Source organism: Lutra lutra, chromosome 1 (genome assembly GCF_902655055.1).
Source record: "Lutra lutra chromosome 1, mLutLut1.2, whole genome shotgun sequence".
Classification (NCBI taxonomy): Eukaryota; Metazoa; Chordata; class Mammalia; order Carnivora; family Mustelidae; genus Lutra; species Lutra lutra.
In genome coordinates, this window is record NC_062278.1 from 120240825 (window position 1) to 120257895 (window position 17071).

The window sequence follows — 17071 nt, forward strand, 5'->3', positions numbered from 1 at the left end:
AGAGACATGAACTTGATGCACTTTTTATTCAGTTATCCTTTTAAAAACAATGATGTTGGGGCGCCTGGGTGGCTCAGTGGGTTAAGCCGCTGCCTTCGGCTCAGGTCATGATCTCGGAGTCCTGGGATCGAGCCCCACATCGGGCTTTCTGCTCAGCAGGGAGCCTGCTTCCTCCTCTCTCTCTGCCTGCCTCTCTGCTTACTTGTGATTTCTCTCTGTCAAATAAAATAAATAAAATCTTTAAAAAAAAAAAAAAAAAAAAAAATAAATAAATAAATAAAAACAATGATGTTAAACCAACTAAGCATGGTACTCTTAAAAAAATACTATATTTAATGACACAAGACACAGATCCGCTTAAAGAAATAACCACTTGGTGCTATTTGATACTTTGTTCCATTATCCATAACCCTTAACAGTTCTTGTCATATTTGGTGTCCAACCTTCAAGAAGAAAATCATGACTCTTCTCTGTCACCTTCTGAATTCTCTGTCACCTTCCTGTCAGAACTCCAGGACTGGCCTGGACTCAACCCCAGTGTTGCTCTTGAACTTAAGCCCTTGTCCTCACAGCTTTCACGACAGTGATTCTCCCTTTTCGTGGCTCCCTGGTCCTTTCGCAGCTAACCTTGCCTTGAGGAGATCACAGCACCACTCGTCGTCCCATGGGCAGCCTTGCTGTTGCAGCTCATATATGTGCTGCAAAAGGTGGAAGAGAACAAGTCCGGCTCCGTAGAGCATCCATGAGCCACAGTGAATTTCCACCATTGTTTTTTCCCCTTTTATTAAGTAGGTTGTAAATCTATTTTTCACTGTTTTCTTTTGTGTTTTATTTTTTCAAATCTGAGTTATAAAAATAACTGAAATTTACATTTGTGGTATTAACAAGGACCTTTTTTTGTTTGTTTTTGTGGACAAATCCAGAGCAGATTTTTCACCTTTATATCCTGCTGTTTTCTAAAGACTGTCATATCATTTAGAACAAACCATTTTTAACCATAGAGAGCCTTAATAAGGTTTCTAATCAAATAGTGTGCATTTTCTCCATACTAATAAGCAGGTTCTAATATTCATAGGTACACACTAACATCAGTCAGTAGTTCCTTCCATCTGTTGAAGGTGTTCCTACATGATCATCACCTCACACACGCATGCCCACAGCCTGCCCAAAACAGCATGACACAGGAGCATGCCTGGCAAATGTCAGACCCGTGCAAAGTACTGTTCACCAGCTTTACAGTCATTGTACTTGCACTCTGGGCTTTAGAGAACCATCATCTGTCTCAGACTTAAACTCCGTACACTGAAGTTCTTTCCAAAGGTACCTGCCAACAATCAGCAAAATACAGTCTACCTTAAAATGTGCATTTGATTCAGCATTTGCCAAGCGATGGTTATTAGGGATGATTATGGGCTAGCCTGTCCCTGTTTCTACCAGAGCTACGCTATTTGAAGGCAGGAAACAGGAAATAAAAATACAAATTTAAAAGACTGGGTATTTTTCTAGGGTGGTTAGACTGGGGTTCTTAACACATCCTTCCTTCCTCTCAGTCTCCCTGATCTGAAAGAGGAAGTGGACAATCCCTGGAGGTCCCCTCTGCCTCTCCCCTTCTGCCTTCCACCTAAGTCTCGCTGTCACCATCACCACCACCACTTTTAGACAGGTTCCTCGTACGCTGCTACTTCTGCTAAAAAGTTAGTTATTTACTTAGAACGAAGTGAAGGAAAGTGAATGACTACATCAACTCATAGATTCGCAATGGCCTTCTCAGGTCGCTCTGACCTTTACCTAAACACCCCCACTTCTCTTTGACTTATAAAGAAAATCAGGGATATAATAATGGTCACTTTTGAAAATGTGTAACATAAAACTTAATATTGTAAATATTTGTCAGAATTCTGTCCAGAAACTAGAAAGGTGAACATTTTCCCTTCTCAGCACAAGTTTTGAAGTGTTTTATAAGTTCTGAATGAAACACTGAAGAATAAGATGACTCTTGAAAACCTCTGATAAGGCTGGGCATGTGGGTATTCTCTTAATTATTCTGCTTTTATTAAGTATGTTACATTCAGAAAACTGTAATGGGTGACAAAAACGTCTGTTTAAGCCCAGCATCTCATGTCCTAGTTATTGTATGTTATGTGTTGAAGAATATTTTCTTGTTCTCCAGTCCGATTGTGTTTTTATTTACTTATTTAATTTCTTTGTCTGTGAGCTGGAGGGTCTGGGTGGTCAGTAAGGCCGCTTACCCCTCTAGATTCATTTCGTACATATTAGTAACCTGGACTTAAAGGTGGGCTTGACATGATTTTGAGAGAAACATCAAATCAGTCGGTACACCTGGCCTCCAGGGAGTAAGTTTCCTCGGTCATTGGGCTCTCCTCTTCTGGGACTGCCCTGATTTACGTGGTTTTCTCCAAATACTTCCCTCTCTTCAGCCCACCCCCAGCTTTTGTCCTGGTTTCTGGCCCATTCTTTTTTTGCTAATAGGAAAGAATGAGCCTTGGGAAAGAAGCTGTTGCCTGGCGCAGACCTCATCACTTAGAGACCTCCCACAACCCTGAGCCAGCACCCAGTCTGTTCTCTGCACACTGAGTGTGTGTACTGGTCACCAACAAGCCATTTTCATCCCATTTAGTAGTAAAATCAAGCTCAGCACACAGAGGGAGTCTTTTTGTAGTTCTGTTTTTCAGTATTTTATTTTCATTCCTCATAGTAAACAAATGTTGCTAAGATGTGTTTCTGTGAGTATTGAGATGATTGTGTTGGATTCTGTACTCAAATCTGTGTTTCCGATCCACTAACTTTGTTTTTCTGTTTTCCTTTCCTGCTCACACTTTGGACAGGACAATCTTTGTTCCCCTTCTGACATCCTTCAGCTAAACCTCCGTGTTAAAAGAACTGTTGAAACCCTACTTTCTCTTGGGGCACATTCAGAAGAATCCAGTTTTATCTCTCTGTCTATCCAGCTTTTGGGTTTTGTGGCATTTTATTGTACTTTAATGTTAACTCTCTGTCTGCTTTATTACTGGATCTTACCCCTCTAGCTGAAAGATCGTATCCAGCGATTTCCCACCTCATTCCTGTGCTTGGTGAAGAAGGTTTGTTTCTTGTTACAGAGTACTTACATACATGCTTTATTTACCCCCGACCATCAAAGAGCTAACCAGTAAAGCAGATAATGCCCTCATATGTCCAGATGAACAGCCCATCACATTAGTAATCATTAATGATTGTTCACAAAGACTAGAAGACCAGCATTTTTTTTCTCCTGGTCATTTATCGATTCTCCTGGCCCGTGGCCTTGTTTCTCTTATCAAAAGTGCTGAGGTATCTCTCATAGAATCCTGGATCTGTTCTTAGACTGTGACTTAGAACTTTATTTCCAAATGACTTAATAAAATTCCCATATGGCCGTTTTTCCAGCGTTTTAAACAGCTGCACATAAGGAACATATTTGTACCCTTTCCAGTTGGGGAGGCACCTGGTCACTTAGATCTCTGCATTGAGCTTTGCCCTAAACTCCTGAGATGTCCCTGTATTGGAAGGCACGGGTCCACCTAAGCATTTACTGTCTGCGTCTAGAAGCATTGGCCATTTAATCAGTAATTTTAATTTGATCAGAATGTTCGGTTCAAAGATCAGGCAGGTTCCTTAGATTGCTATTCTGAGCCCATTGTGCATGTAAAATGGTCCGTGACAAGAAGATGATCTGGAGCTGACCTTTCAGGAGTAGGCGCCTGTCCAGATTTACTACGCTTGTTACCATTAACCGAGCTTCACCTCTAGAGTCCTATTGAGAATTTAAAAGTGAAATTTATGTAATTTCCAATATACTTTAACCATCTTAGTAGGTGAGCTGGTATTGAATTAAGCTATTGAGGAGGTTATGTCTGAACAACAGTAGCAGGTTAAGGACCAGGCAGCAGTCTCTGTGACTCTGTGACCAGGCAGTGAGCGGGTGTTGTCTTCTTCAGAATGTTTAGTATGTGAGCTGCTGGCCTTAATACTTGAAACTACTTTATGATTGCATTCCGATTCTACTGCTCATAGATAGGGTTTCTGAACATTCAGGAATATACTGAACTCAAAGCAGGGAACAGAACACCCTGTTGTAGAAGTGATTAGCCTAAGGGTGTGATTGCTTTGGTTTTCTTCCATATCAAATGGGACAGTTATTTAACACATTAAAAATTATCTCCTATTAATGCTGAAACACTGAACACTGTGTTGAAAGCCGGTTTTGTACAGTAGTAGTACCTTCCAGAGTTTGGGAGGTTTGCTTTGTTTTGATTTTAAGATGTCTTGAGTCAAAGATCATTTAGTTTTGTGGAGTTTTGTCCCTTTAGGAAATAAAAAAACATGTGGTATTGTGTGTGGTTTGGAGGAAGTAGTTGTACATTCTCTTCAGAGCACATGGCGTTCCCTGTAAGCCGCCTGGAAGGTAAATGTACGTCTGGAAAACATAAGCCTCGGGAGGAATGGCTAAACCACACGCAGGGCAGGGCGCTCTGGAGAAGAGACCAGGGAATTGGCCTCAGAGAAAATACGGCTCTCCCAAGAGCAAAACACCCTGCAGGTTCACGTTGGGGTAGTTCATCTGCATGGACAAAGTACTCAAAGTATTTATACAAGGTTGCTAGTTTTATAAGGTCAAAAGATCATAATTACATTGTTTTATCAAGATAATATTTTGAGTAAGAGGCACAAGTACTAATAACTGTTCAAAATAAATGTTATATTTTTTATTGCAACTAATTTTGTAAAACTTTCTAATAATAAGGTAAAGTGCCAATGAAGAGTCCAGCAGTCTTCTTTAATAAACATGTGTAGTCTTCTTTTTACTGGAACCAGAATTCTACTTTCTGTCCCTTATGAGTAGCGTCTGTTTTTATGAATATTTAGTCTTAAAAGAAAAACCAATGATAGGTGCTATTCTTGAGCTCTGCCTTTTTCTTTTTCAAGAAAGGATTAACCAAACATTAACGAGGCAAACACAATAGAAGTATTTTGACTTCCTTTAGGAAACATCTAAACACCTTTCACATATATGGTAATTAAGACATTCCTGACTAAACTCACATCATCGTTCTCCAACATAATTCAATCCATTCAGTACGAGGATATGAAATAGTGGCTTTTTTCCTGTGTCCCCTAGTTGGCATGAGGGCCCTGATTTTCACAATCAGGATTATAATGGCAGCTGGAGGGCATCCCTCCCTCCCTCGTGCAGTCTGGCTTATGGCATGAACCCATCTCGCATTCCTGTGGTATGTAATTTCTGGAGCACTTTCTCTTACAATGTTAGATCTTTTGGGCTTGAGCAGTCTGGTAACTTGGAACTGCTTTTCTGTTTTCCCTGCCTCCTTTTATTGATCTGCATTGCTCTTTTATTTATCGGGGATGAAGAATGTTTCTTTGACCCCATAGGATTCTGTTATCCTCTGTTGTATGTATTATGTCTGTAACTTGTCCTTATTCCAGTTTTCCAAATGACCTGTATGTACATTTTACTTGTTCTAATAAAATGACAGTGTCAGATGCCATCTCTGTGTAACTCGTATGAATAGAGGTCAGTTCCCCAGGTGCTGACCTGTCCTATCTCAGTTGACCTTTAGGAAAGAGAGAAGAGGTGCTTATGTTTTTTTGTTTTTGTTTTTGTTTTTGTTTTCCCAGTTCATTGATGTTCATCCTGTTTTCTCTTTTGTTTGTTTTTATGTTACGTTGTCCCATTTCAGGAGCAATTATGTTTGCCTCTGCACATTTTAGAAGAGAAAGGTTTGAGCCAGGTCGCAGTGACGGTGCAGGCTCTCCTGGAGCTTGCCCCGCCCAAGCAGCAGCACCACTTGTCTGCTGCGTGAGGACCCTGCACGCGGGCACTGGCCCGGCCACCCTGGAGCAGGACGCGAGCGCCACTGCCAGCTGGCTGCTTCCACAAAGCTCTTACGTGTTCTTAAAAGGGACTGTTTCCATGATTCCTGACAGGAATATTTTGCTTCATTTCTCCATTTTAGGAGAGGTTATATCTGTTTCCATTGAATTGTTTTAGGAAGACACGGTTGGTTTTTGCAAGTGAAACTTCGTTCTTTCGTCACTGAGAACCTGACACCGAAGCCTAAACTGGCTGGGCTTTCCTAGAGAGCAGGCTTGTCTCCCATTCCAGAAAGACAGCCTCTCAGAGGGATAGCTAGCTTTCCTGAAAGCACAGACATGCTACTATCTTTACCTGTTTCCTGTTTCTGGAACTGGTGACTCATTAGATTCTCCTGGAACATTTGTTAAAGTGTAGATTCTCATTCCAGGAGGTCTGGAGTGGGGCCTGGGTTATCTGCATTTTCAACAGACATAGCGAGACCACTTTCCCAATGGTATTTTTCGTATGATGTGGAGAGTAATGACTCCACTGTGTTTATCAGCCGCATTTAAAATCAGAAGCTATATTACTTTGGACTATCTGTCCAAGGCAAAACAAAAAATAACAGAACAAATAAACTTATGTCTAAAGCAAACCAGATGATGTAGAAGGCCTAGATTTTTGCACGGTAAAGCAATGAGAGAGGTAAGTTTTATTTAAGGCCAGTGTCCTAGGCCTTCTCCCAACTTTTGTCCACCACCACCTAAAGCTTGGTTCTCACCTGTGACATTCTGCTATTACCTGAACATTGTAAACAAGCACTCTACACAAGGGTTCCAAATCCTTAGGATGGTAACGTGCACTACCCAGCATCATTTGCATTGAGCTCCCCCCCACCTCCCCCACACTGCTCGCAGGATACCAGGGCCTGCAGATACCTTCCACTACCGCCGATATACTTCTAGCTCCCTGACTAATGGAGGATTATGAAAACAGAGCAAAAGGAATAAAAGAGTAGCCAAGTTTCTTAATTTCTTTCAAGTAACTGCCAGTTTCCATGGCTGAAATAAGGCACTTGGGGCTTCTTTAAAAAACCATGTGCTGTCTCTGTATCTAGCTCGTCAAATTCTACCATTGGTGCCTTCACTCATTTGTGGGCCAGGTAAGAGGGCCCAGGGCTCATGAAACACAAAGCCGGGAGCCTTTGTTCAAGCTTAAACCACTAAAGTCTCTCTTATCCTATTTTTTGAACCCCTTTTAGTTGTCAGCGTCTTTTGGTATTCGCTGCCTTTATAAATCAAGTAAATAGAGTAACTGAAGATAGTAATTAATCTAAGGTTTTTTGGGTTGTAAACTGTTCTGGACTTTCTTTACCAATGCATGCATTTGAGCAAAATGTTTACTCTTTATCATGTAAGTGCAACATCTAAAAGTAACTGGGTAAAATCATGTTGAGCATCTGGTCAAAATAATGTTTTCTCCCTGTTCTCACTGGGAAACAAGTTGAGCAGAACATTACCACTTTGTCAAAGTTTAAAATTAAGGAACATAAAACATCTGATCTCAAAGCTCACTGACCTTCACTGACCTTACAGAACAAAAGTAAAATGTCTTTTAAGTGCTTAGAGCCAGACCCCATTAAATTTACAGTTCTAAACAGACCACCAATGAGTGACTTGTTTAGAATTTAGCTGTGTACATTTTTATAAGGATTTTTCCTTCTACTCAACATTAAACCTCAGTACAATTTCCAAATAATAGAAGCCATTTGAAATGAAACTCAGCAATGAAGAGGACTGTTTATCACCTATTATGTAAGGAATAATCCCAGAAGACATACATAATGCAACATTTGGAACGTCTGCAACTAATTATCCCATAGGGTAAGTGGAAGTTACCACTTATTTCACAACTGACACATAACGTGCAACCTTATTCACATATTTTCATCAAACTAATGCAAGTTTATATTTGAATTACTAGGAAAAAATTGTGTTCAGTTTTGGCTTGATAAAAAATATCAAATATATTGAATTTCTTTTCTAAATCAAGATGTTTTTGCTAGAAAATTTTTATATTCATTGTTCTGTACGTACCATGTTTTTGTTTTTTTGTTTTTTAATAAACTGGAAAGAAAATGTAATAACATTTAGCCTTGCTAGACTCCAGTGTAAGACAAAGACCCTGTAGGGGTTCCACTGAGCATTGATGAGATTCCTTCCTACTGAAGCAGTGGCTGACCAGTGAACAGGAGGAGGCTAAGTGCCCACCCACTAGGGCCCCTGACAGCCCTGGAGACTGGCAGTCAGCAGGTTCTCTGCAGACAACTGCTGGGCGTGGAGCCTTTCTTTGTCTGGCTAGAAGAGAATAGGGAGCTTATTAGGAGGTCACTCTCTTTAATAGCTTATTTAAATACAGCCTCATAGCTAACCGAGGAGTCGATGATTTCTCTTACTTGCTACAGCTTAGCAGTGACTAATGATGTGTGACTCTGCTGATGAGTAGGACAAATTTTTAGCAACCAAGTACTTAAAATGGTTATAGAAATGAAGGAAAACATGGATATTTAGAAACCTTTTTATATACGTATTGCAGTGAGATGGTTTACAGCAGATTTCATTTTATTTCTGAAATGTTGTAAACATGTAATTAGTAAAAGATTTTGTAAAACATTGTCCTATATTTGTATGTCTGTAAATATAATGCATAAGTTCTAAGTATAAATATGTCAGTATCATGTATGTTATTTTAAATTGCCTGTACGCCACCTTACATGTTCACATTAAAATAAAAGCCAGCACTTCAATCGCATGAAATAAAGGCTGAATTGAAAATGTTCATACCTAGGGGTGCCTGGGTGGCTCAGTGGGTTAAAGCCTCTGCCTTTGGCTCAGGTCATGATCTCAGGGTCCTGGGATCGGGCCTGCATTGGGCTCTCTGCTCGGTGGGGAGCCTGCTTCCTCCTCTCTCTCTGTCTGCCTCTCTGCCTACTTGTGATCTCTGTCAAATAAATAAAATCTTTAGGGGAAAAAAAAAGAAAAAAAAATGTTCATACCTAAAGCATGGTTTCCTTGGCAAAAATGAAAGGTTATTTATTTAGTTCCCTAAAAGAACATCAGGAGAAACGGGGTTCTCATACAGGCCCTTGAGATAAATTTTTTTTTTTAAACTTTTCCAAGGAAGTATAGATAGCCGTATTGCCCTGCATTTGGGATTACATATAAGGCTTAATTCGTGAAATACACATGATGCATTTGGACACTTTTCTCTCAGAAATTACCAACTGTGCAATAGGGAAAGCTTTAGCTTCCCAAGACCTTCTGCTTGGATTATCTGTACTCTTTTAGTCATAATATCCTGAAAGTGAGAATTGTTGAGGGAGCAAAACAGGCATAGACCCTGGTGTCTCACTAATCAAAACTCTCTGCAGGCTAGTTTTCCAGCAGGCCTGGGTCCCCGCCTTTACTATGTGTGGATTGTACGTCCTAACATTTCCGTTGATTCCAATTTATTATTTTTTAATTTATAATTTTATATGCCTACCTGTTTACCAGAAAAAGGGCTGAAGCAACTTAAGATACGTATTCCATGCCCCTGCCACCCCAACAAAACACTCAGGTGATACTAACCTAAAAGGCAGGAAGGAACCAACATTTGGACCTTACAGTGTCTGTATTCTGCCACACACTTTATAAACATCATCTTGTAGTTCTGAATGAACACTTGACTTTTACTCAAGAGTTTTTTCACTGTAGTCAAAATATAGAATTGGAGACATTACAGAAATTACTGACGTTTTAATGCATCACAACTAATAAGCCCATGAACTTTCTTCTGGTAAGAAAAAGCAACAGGAATCTTCACAAGGCTCCTAGAAATATTTCTTCCCAGTAGAAGTTTTTCAAAATACGAAGAAGCCCTAAGTTGATAGTATAGTCCTAATTCAGGGTTTGAAAACTAATACAACGGCAATGGGAGAGAACAGGCAGCGCCTGGGAATGCTCAAATAAGAAACGACCAGTAGATACAAGTTGTCTGTGCTGCTAAAATGTTTCTTCCTCCAAGTCCTCCTCCCCATCGCCAGAAGACCAGAGGAAGAGATGAGAACTCTGTCACTTTTTCTTGCCTCTCCGCTTGTCCTTGTCTTTGCCTTTACGTTTAGAATCCTTGCCATCATCTTTCTCCTTCTTAGGCAGTCTGAAGCCACCAATTTCCCTCCGTACCATAGTGCCTCGCCACCAGGCCTGGAGCTGGAAGAGAAAGGGGGAGTGAGTACAATAGAACAGGCCTGCCAATCCCCATCCTTTCTGCATAACGGAGTTGTCTTGTCATAAAGTAACTTATGTCTGAAGAATGGTGTGTGTCTGAAGCATGGAAGGCGCCATGCATGCTAAACTCTATTTATTCCCTCCACGTTTTTTTTGAAAACAGGTCTTGTCAGAACCTAGCAGATAGCCTGGGATAACTTAGATAAAAAGGATTCTAAGAAGATCCTCCAGGGGTGTCTGGCTGGCTCAGTTGGTAGAACATGTGACCTTGTTCTTGGGACCATGATTCAAGCCGTACATTGGGGATAGAGTTAATTTAAAAAAACAGCTCCTCCAAGAGCTGTTCTGACTATAAATAATATTCTTAAATTTGACATTCGGGCATAAGTGCTAGGTCCTGCTTCCCCTGCTGACCACCACTTTCCCCTGGATTAAGAGTTAGGGATATGCCCCTTGCTATGTGAACCATCTCCCTGCACCAAGGACTACAGGCAAATTCCAGTAATAACAAAAGGCCACCCTTCCTTACCGATCTGTTTCATGCTTCATAATAAATGAAAAAGAGACTTCGTGTTGCTCAGTGTTAGGTCAGCTATTGAATTGAACGTGCCCTCAGATGCCAACTGTGGGGCACCTGGCTGGCTCCATCAGGTGAGTGACTGCTTTAGGCTCAGGTCATGATTCTGGAGTCCCAGGATCAGGTCCCTGCTTTGGGCTCCCTGCTCCTTTCTCTCTCTGACCCAACCCCCTCTTGTGTTCTCTCTCAAATAAAAATAAAATCTTAAAAAAAAAAGATGCCAACTCTGGCTTTCTACCTTTATGATGCTCTTCAATTCCAAGTCATCCTGTTCTCTCTTCTTCCTGGTCTTCTCCTTTTCTAACCGATCTTCGATGATGACCTGTTCATATTCCCTTATCTGTAAAAGTAAACATGGACCCTAGGTTATAAGACTGTCCTGGCAAGGTATGGCCAGCCAGCCTTGCACTTTTAATATAAAATTTGAAAATAAAGCCTGCCAAACCTAAAGATAAACCAACGAAAAGAAAAACTAAGTGGATCCCTGTGGTATAAATATTCATATACTAACTATATAAAAATGTTTCAGTTTGGAGCAAATTTGCTGTAAAATCTTGCACAAAAATGAACTAGTAATTTGTGTGCTTAATGACCTTAAAGTACTGTTTTTTAAACTCAGAAAGTACACATACAAATAGCAGTCATCTTTTAAAAGAGATATTTGGGAGTTTTACAGTTATTCAATGATGAAACAATAATCAGAAGCCTTTTAAAATTCATAATTTACAGATTAGCTTCAGAGACCATAAAGTAGAAATAGTAACGGTATCTATCTCAAGAGGTGGTGAGGATGAAGTAAGTCCTTTGGAATGTTAATAAGGGCCTGGGACAGAATGAGCACAATGGAGGCTTGTCAGATGCCGCTAATACTGGCTAATACTGTCCTCATCGCGGATGCTGTCATCATTATTATCGTGGGAGAAGAGGCTCAGTGGTTTACAGGCACACCTCCACTTTGTCACGCAGCAACTGTAGCTCAGTTACCGCCCATTCCTCAGGCGTGCTCAGCCTTAAACTCTGGAGACTGCTTCCTTACCGTCCTCGCAAGTTCTTGAAGGTGTGCTAAGTCACTGGCCTTAGCAGCTTTGAGAGCATTTAGTTCATTCTGTTTCATTTCCGTGTCCTTATCAAATTTCTCCATCCAGAACTCTAGCTTTTCCTCAAGTTTCTGTTTGGAAAGAACATTAAAACGTGGTTCCATCAGACACAAAGCCTTATTATGAAATCATTTATATAAGGTTCGAGAACCAGCAAAATTTCCCTATGGTGAAAAAAGGCAGAATCATGGCTACCTCTAGGGGCGGGTTGCTTGACTGGATCAGGAAGGGACACGAGGGAGACTCTGTGATGTTGTAAACGTGTTCTTTATGTGGGTGGTGGTTACGGGAGTGTGTGCGTGTGTGTGTGTGTGTGTGTGTGTGCGCGCGCGCGCGCAAATGTTCATCAAACTATATGCTTAATGTTTGTATACTTAATATTATTACTCAATTTAAAAACAGAAGGAAGAGGGCCTTCTAAGGGGTCTGGATAAGGGAAATTGGAAAGGAATAAAGGGTAGGTAGAAAATTCTAAAGGATAAGGAATGGCATCAGATAGTTCTTTGATTAATAACAGTAAATACCAGGGCTGCCTGGTGGTTCAGTCGGATGGGTGTCTGCCTTCGGCTCCGGTCATTATTGGGTAATTATCGGGTCCTGGGATGGAGCCCTGCATCGTCAGACTCCCTGTTCAGCAGGGAATCTGCTTCTCCCTATCCTTCTGTCCCTTCCCCCTTCTCATGCTCTCTTTCTTTCTCTCAAATAAATAAATGAAAAATTAAAAAAAAAAAAAAAAAAAAAAACAAACAGTAGATGCCGGGGCGCCTGGGTGGCTCAGTGGCTTAAAGCCTCTGCCTTCAGTTCAGGTCATGATCCCAGGGTCCTGGGATCGAGCCCCGCATTGGGCTCTCTGCTCAGCAGGGAGCCTGCTTCCTCCTCTCTCCTCTCTCTGCCTGCCTCTCTGCCTACTTGTGATCTCTGTCAAATAAATAAATAAAATCTTAAAAAAAAAAAACAGTAGATGCCAATTGACAAGGGTACAATGTCTTCAAAATCCTAGAAAATAATAAATGTGAATCTAAGATTCTGTACTTAGCTAACCTAACATTAAAATGTGAGGAAAGAAAGACTATACCTGGTCTTTCCAAAAGAGTTACTCGAAAGTGTATTTTAGCAATGAAATCTAAAATTTCATTTTAGAAAGAGATAGTACATGTGAGAAACGACAGCATGTATATTTAAGCTACATTAAGTACTTTTTTAAAGTAAACCATAATCTGGAACTAAAATCCCAAATTAGGCAGTATGTCTCCTGGAAAAACCAGACAGGCTCTGAAGACAGAATGCCTAGGTTTTGCTCCTAGCTCTGGCACTCAAGTATGTTAACTTAAATTCTTTAAGCCTCAGTTCCCTCATTTATAAAATGGAAATACGTACTGAATGATTTCAACATAGGATGTAAGAGAGTAAGAGAAGAGGTAAAACTTCGCCTTAATAAAGACAAGAAGATATAAGTATTGATTACTATAGACTTAAGATGAACAGAGTATACATATATATGTTAAAGTACAGAACAAAGTATAAAGAATATGCTTTAAACAAAGTATAAATATGTTAAAATGTGAAGGGTTACCACTCCAAGAATATAATGCATAACTTCCAAACTCCTAGATCATGTACCTCAAGAATGAAACCTCAAGAGGAGTCTTTAGCCTCTAATTCTGAAACTAATAACACATTATATGTTAATTGAATTTAAATTTTAAAAAATAAAACAAGTGGAATATAAGAAAAAAAAGAACAGCAGCATAACGCAAGGAAAACAACACAAGCTTTAGAGCCTATCAGAGGCCTGTTCAAGTCTTCAATCTCCCATTTTCTAGCTGTATATATTGGACATGTTAATTAATACCTCTGAGGCTTTGTTTCTTCTTTTGTAAAATGGGAATATTACTACTTATGTCCTGGGAATATTATGAAGAATAGATATAATGTATACAGTGCCTGGCACTAAAAGAGCTTTCAATAAATGGTGCTTATTTTAATTATCAATCAATAAATAATCAAAAGTTTTTAAAAAAGGAGTCTTTAGGTTGTACATTGACATGGAATTTTTAAAAAACATGATTAATTATTATCAATTATTCTGATCAAGTTAAAGAGAACACATCAGGGACGCCTGGGTGGCTCAGTTGGTTGGACGACTGCCTTCGGCTCAGGTCATGATCCCGGAGTCCCGGGATCGAGTCCCACATCGGGCTCCCAGCTCCACGGGGAGTCTGCTTCTCCCTCTGACCTTCTCCTCGCTCATGCTCTCTCTCACTGTCTCTCTCTCAAATAAATAAATAAAATCTTTAAAAAATAAATAAATAAAAAAAATAAAGAGAACACATCAGTTTGGTGCAATCATGTCTTTAACATCTCTAAGTCTTGTTAACATTTTTTCTTTTTTTAAAAAAAAAAGAGAAGAGTCTCCAGGCAGGTAAAAAGAACTGGCTAAAATGTAATAACATTATTTGATATTTATTGAACTTCTAGATATATTAATTTCTATTTATGGCAAATGATACTGGTTTTTCTTTTACAATAATAATATAAAAATTAAATTTTGTTGAAGTGAGTATATTCAAAATAATAACACAGGTGGTGTGCTGATATTACAAAACTAAGAAAGTGGTATGCAAATGATGAGTTTGCACTAGACAGCAAGAAACCAAACAATATGGGACACCTGGGTGGCTCAGTCAGTTAAGCATCTGCCTTCGGCTCAGGTCAGGATCCCTGCTCAGCAGGGAGGGAGCCTGCTTGTCCGTGTGCCTCCCGCTCCCCCTGCTTGTTCTCTCTCTCTCTCTCTCTCTGACAAAATCTTTAAAACAATTAACTAAGAAAAAAAAATCAAACAATAAAAATTCCATCAATCCAACAGAAGAAGGAAAGAAACACCAAGAAGCTTGAAAAGCAAGAAATATAAAATAAGATGAAAAAAGTAAATACAAATAAATTAAAAACCACAATAAAAATAAACTAAGGTAATTTTCCATATCAAAATAGGGGCGCCTGGGTGGCTCAGTGGGTTAAAGCCTCTACCTTTGGCTCAGGTCATGATCCCAGGGTCCTGGGATTGAGCCCCACGTTGGGCTCTCTGCTCAGCGGGGAGCCTGCTTCCCTTCCCCTCTCTCTCTCTGCCTGCCTCTCTGCCTACTTGTGATCTCTGTCAAATAAATAAATAAAATCTTTTAAAAAAAATTTCCCTATCAAAATAAAGAGTCTCCAATTTAAAAAAAAAAGTCAATCTATGAACCATTTATAAAAATCACAGCTAAAACAATATAATCACAGCAAAAAGAAAGCAGGTTTGGCAAGTAGTATCTGGCAAAACAGAATTCAAGCCAAAAATAATTAAATGAGACAAAAAGGGATATTTTATCCTGAGAAAAGGCATGTTCTATTAAAAAAGATATTGTAGTTATGAAGTTTTATATTCTAATGCCATTTTAGAATATATAAAGGAAAAATTATTAGAAATATAAGAAATTAGATTCAAAATCAGCTTGGGAGGCTCTCATACTTCTCTGAAATTAACAGCTCAGGTAGATCAAAATAAATAACATGAAGAATCTGACAGACTATTAGACCTTTTTTCAAAAAATATGTATTTATTTGAGAGACAGCAAGCAAGAGAGAGTATGAGCCAGGGGAGAGCGGAGCAGAAGCAGACTCCCTGCCGAGCAGGGAGCCCGACATGGGCCTTGATCCTAGAACCCAGAGATCATGACCTGATCCGAAGGCAGACACTCAACCAACTGAGCCACCCAGGCGCCCCAGACTATTACACATTTGTACAGATTTGTACCTAACAGAGAATACAAATTCTTCTCAAATACCCATGGAATATTCACATAATCTGAGCATATATGAAGCCCAAATGAGGGCTCAACAAATGCCAACAGGCATGTCTTACATTTCACATGACGACACCACAATGGAAGACAGTGTAGACATCAAAGCGTTGTCAGCAATAGAAAGCCTACACATTTCTTCTCCAACTCCAGCTACCTGGACATTTAAGAAATACACTTTTAAGGGCACCTGGGTGGCTCAGTCGGTTAAGCGTCTGCCTTCGGCTCAGGTTGTGATCTCACGGTCCTGGGATCAAGCCCCACATCAGGGTCCCTGCTCAGCGGGGAGCCAGTTTCCCCCTCTCTGCCCTTCCCTCTGCTTGTGTTCACTTGTACACTCTCTCCTGCTCTAGCTCTAAATAAATAAATAAAAATCTTTAAAATAAAAAAAAAGGGATGATAACTTAAGCATTATGTATCAAAACCTGTATACTGCAGCCAAACAGTACCCAGAAAAATATGTTGGGTTACATGCATATAGTAGAAAATAATAAAATTCAAAAGTCAATGAACAAAGCATTTAAAAAACTAGACAAAGATTAACAACATAAGCTCAAAGGAAGTATAAGAAAATAATTACTCAAGGGGTGCCTGGGTGGCTCAGTGGGTTAAAGCCTCTGCCTTTGGCTCGGGTCATGGTCCCAGAGTCCTGGGATCGAGCCCCGCATCGGGCTCTCTGCTCGGCAGGGAGCCTGCTTCCCCATCTCTCTCTGCCTGTCTCTCTGCCTACCTGTGATCTCTGTCTGTCAAATAAAAAATAAAATCTTTAAAAAAAATAAATAAATAGTTACTCAAAATTGAAGCGAAAACCAATGTGAAAATGAAAAACAAAGTATTTGCTCAATAAAGCCATAAGATGGTTTTTGCAAAGACCAATAAAATGGTCAAAACTTTGACAAATCATTTAAGCAAGAAAAAGGGAGAGAAGACACAAATTTTTTTAAATAAAGATGAGGGGCCCCTGGGTGGCTCAGTCAGGCTGCTGCCTTTGGCTCTGGTCATAATCCTAGGGTCCTGGGATCAAGCCCCGAGTTGGGCTCCCTGCTCAGCAGGGGGCTGCTTCCCCCCTCTCCCTCTGCCTTCTGCTCTGCCTGCTTGTGCTCTCTCTCAATCCCTCCATCAAATAAATAAATAAAATCTTTTAAAAATAAAATAAAATAAAGATGAAAATAACTACATAAATAAAGGAACTTTTAAGTTGTGAGAGACTGTGGAGCACATCTTTATACTAACAAATTTGAAATGAATGTTTTAGATGAAATGAGTTCTTTCTAGGAAGAAATTACCAAAAATGACTCAAAAAGATTATTTAAGTGAGGACATCAATAAACATTTAAAAAATTGAAAAGGTAGCTAACCATCTCCCCTTGAAAATGGTACTCCAACAAGATTGTCCATGACTAAATTTTAGTAAAGTTTCAAGGAACAGATAATAA

The 17071-nt window shown here is 39.8% G+C and overlaps 2 protein-coding genes across 15 annotated transcripts in view; one reads left to right on the forward strand and one right to left on the reverse strand.

Annotated features, from left to right (window-relative positions):
• LRCH3 (leucine rich repeats and calponin homology domain containing 3) overlaps nt 1-8692 on the forward strand; it is a 117623-nt gene extending 108931 nt beyond the window's left edge. For 6 of the 10 annotated variants that reach the window (XM_047734567.1, XM_047734577.1, XM_047734586.1 and 3 more), the window contains one exon: nt 2847-3191. In XM_047734567.1, the coding sequence (XP_047590523.1) occupies nt 2847-3047 (201 nt within the window). In that variant the 3' untranslated portion in view covers nt 3048-3191. The other 4 variants (XM_047734606.1, XM_047734632.1, XM_047734596.1 and 1 more) reach the window with 3 other exon arrangements.
• Nucleotides 8693-8883: 191 nt separating this feature from the next.
• IQCG (IQ motif containing G) overlaps nt 8884-17071 on the reverse strand; it is a 44429-nt gene continuing 36241 nt past the window's right edge. For 3 of the 5 annotated variants that reach the window (XM_047734704.1, XM_047734692.1, XM_047734700.1), the window contains exons 8-10: nt 11736-11867; nt 10938-11039; nt 8884-10104 (exon numbers count right to left, since the gene is read on the reverse strand). In XM_047734704.1, the coding sequence (XP_047590660.1) occupies nt 9967-10104; nt 10938-11039; nt 11736-11867 (372 nt within the window). In that variant the 3' untranslated portion in view covers nt 8884-9966. The remainder of the gene's footprint in view (nt 10105-10937; nt 11040-11735; nt 11868-17071) is intronic. The other 2 variants (XM_047734676.1, XM_047734684.1) reach the window with 1 other exon arrangement.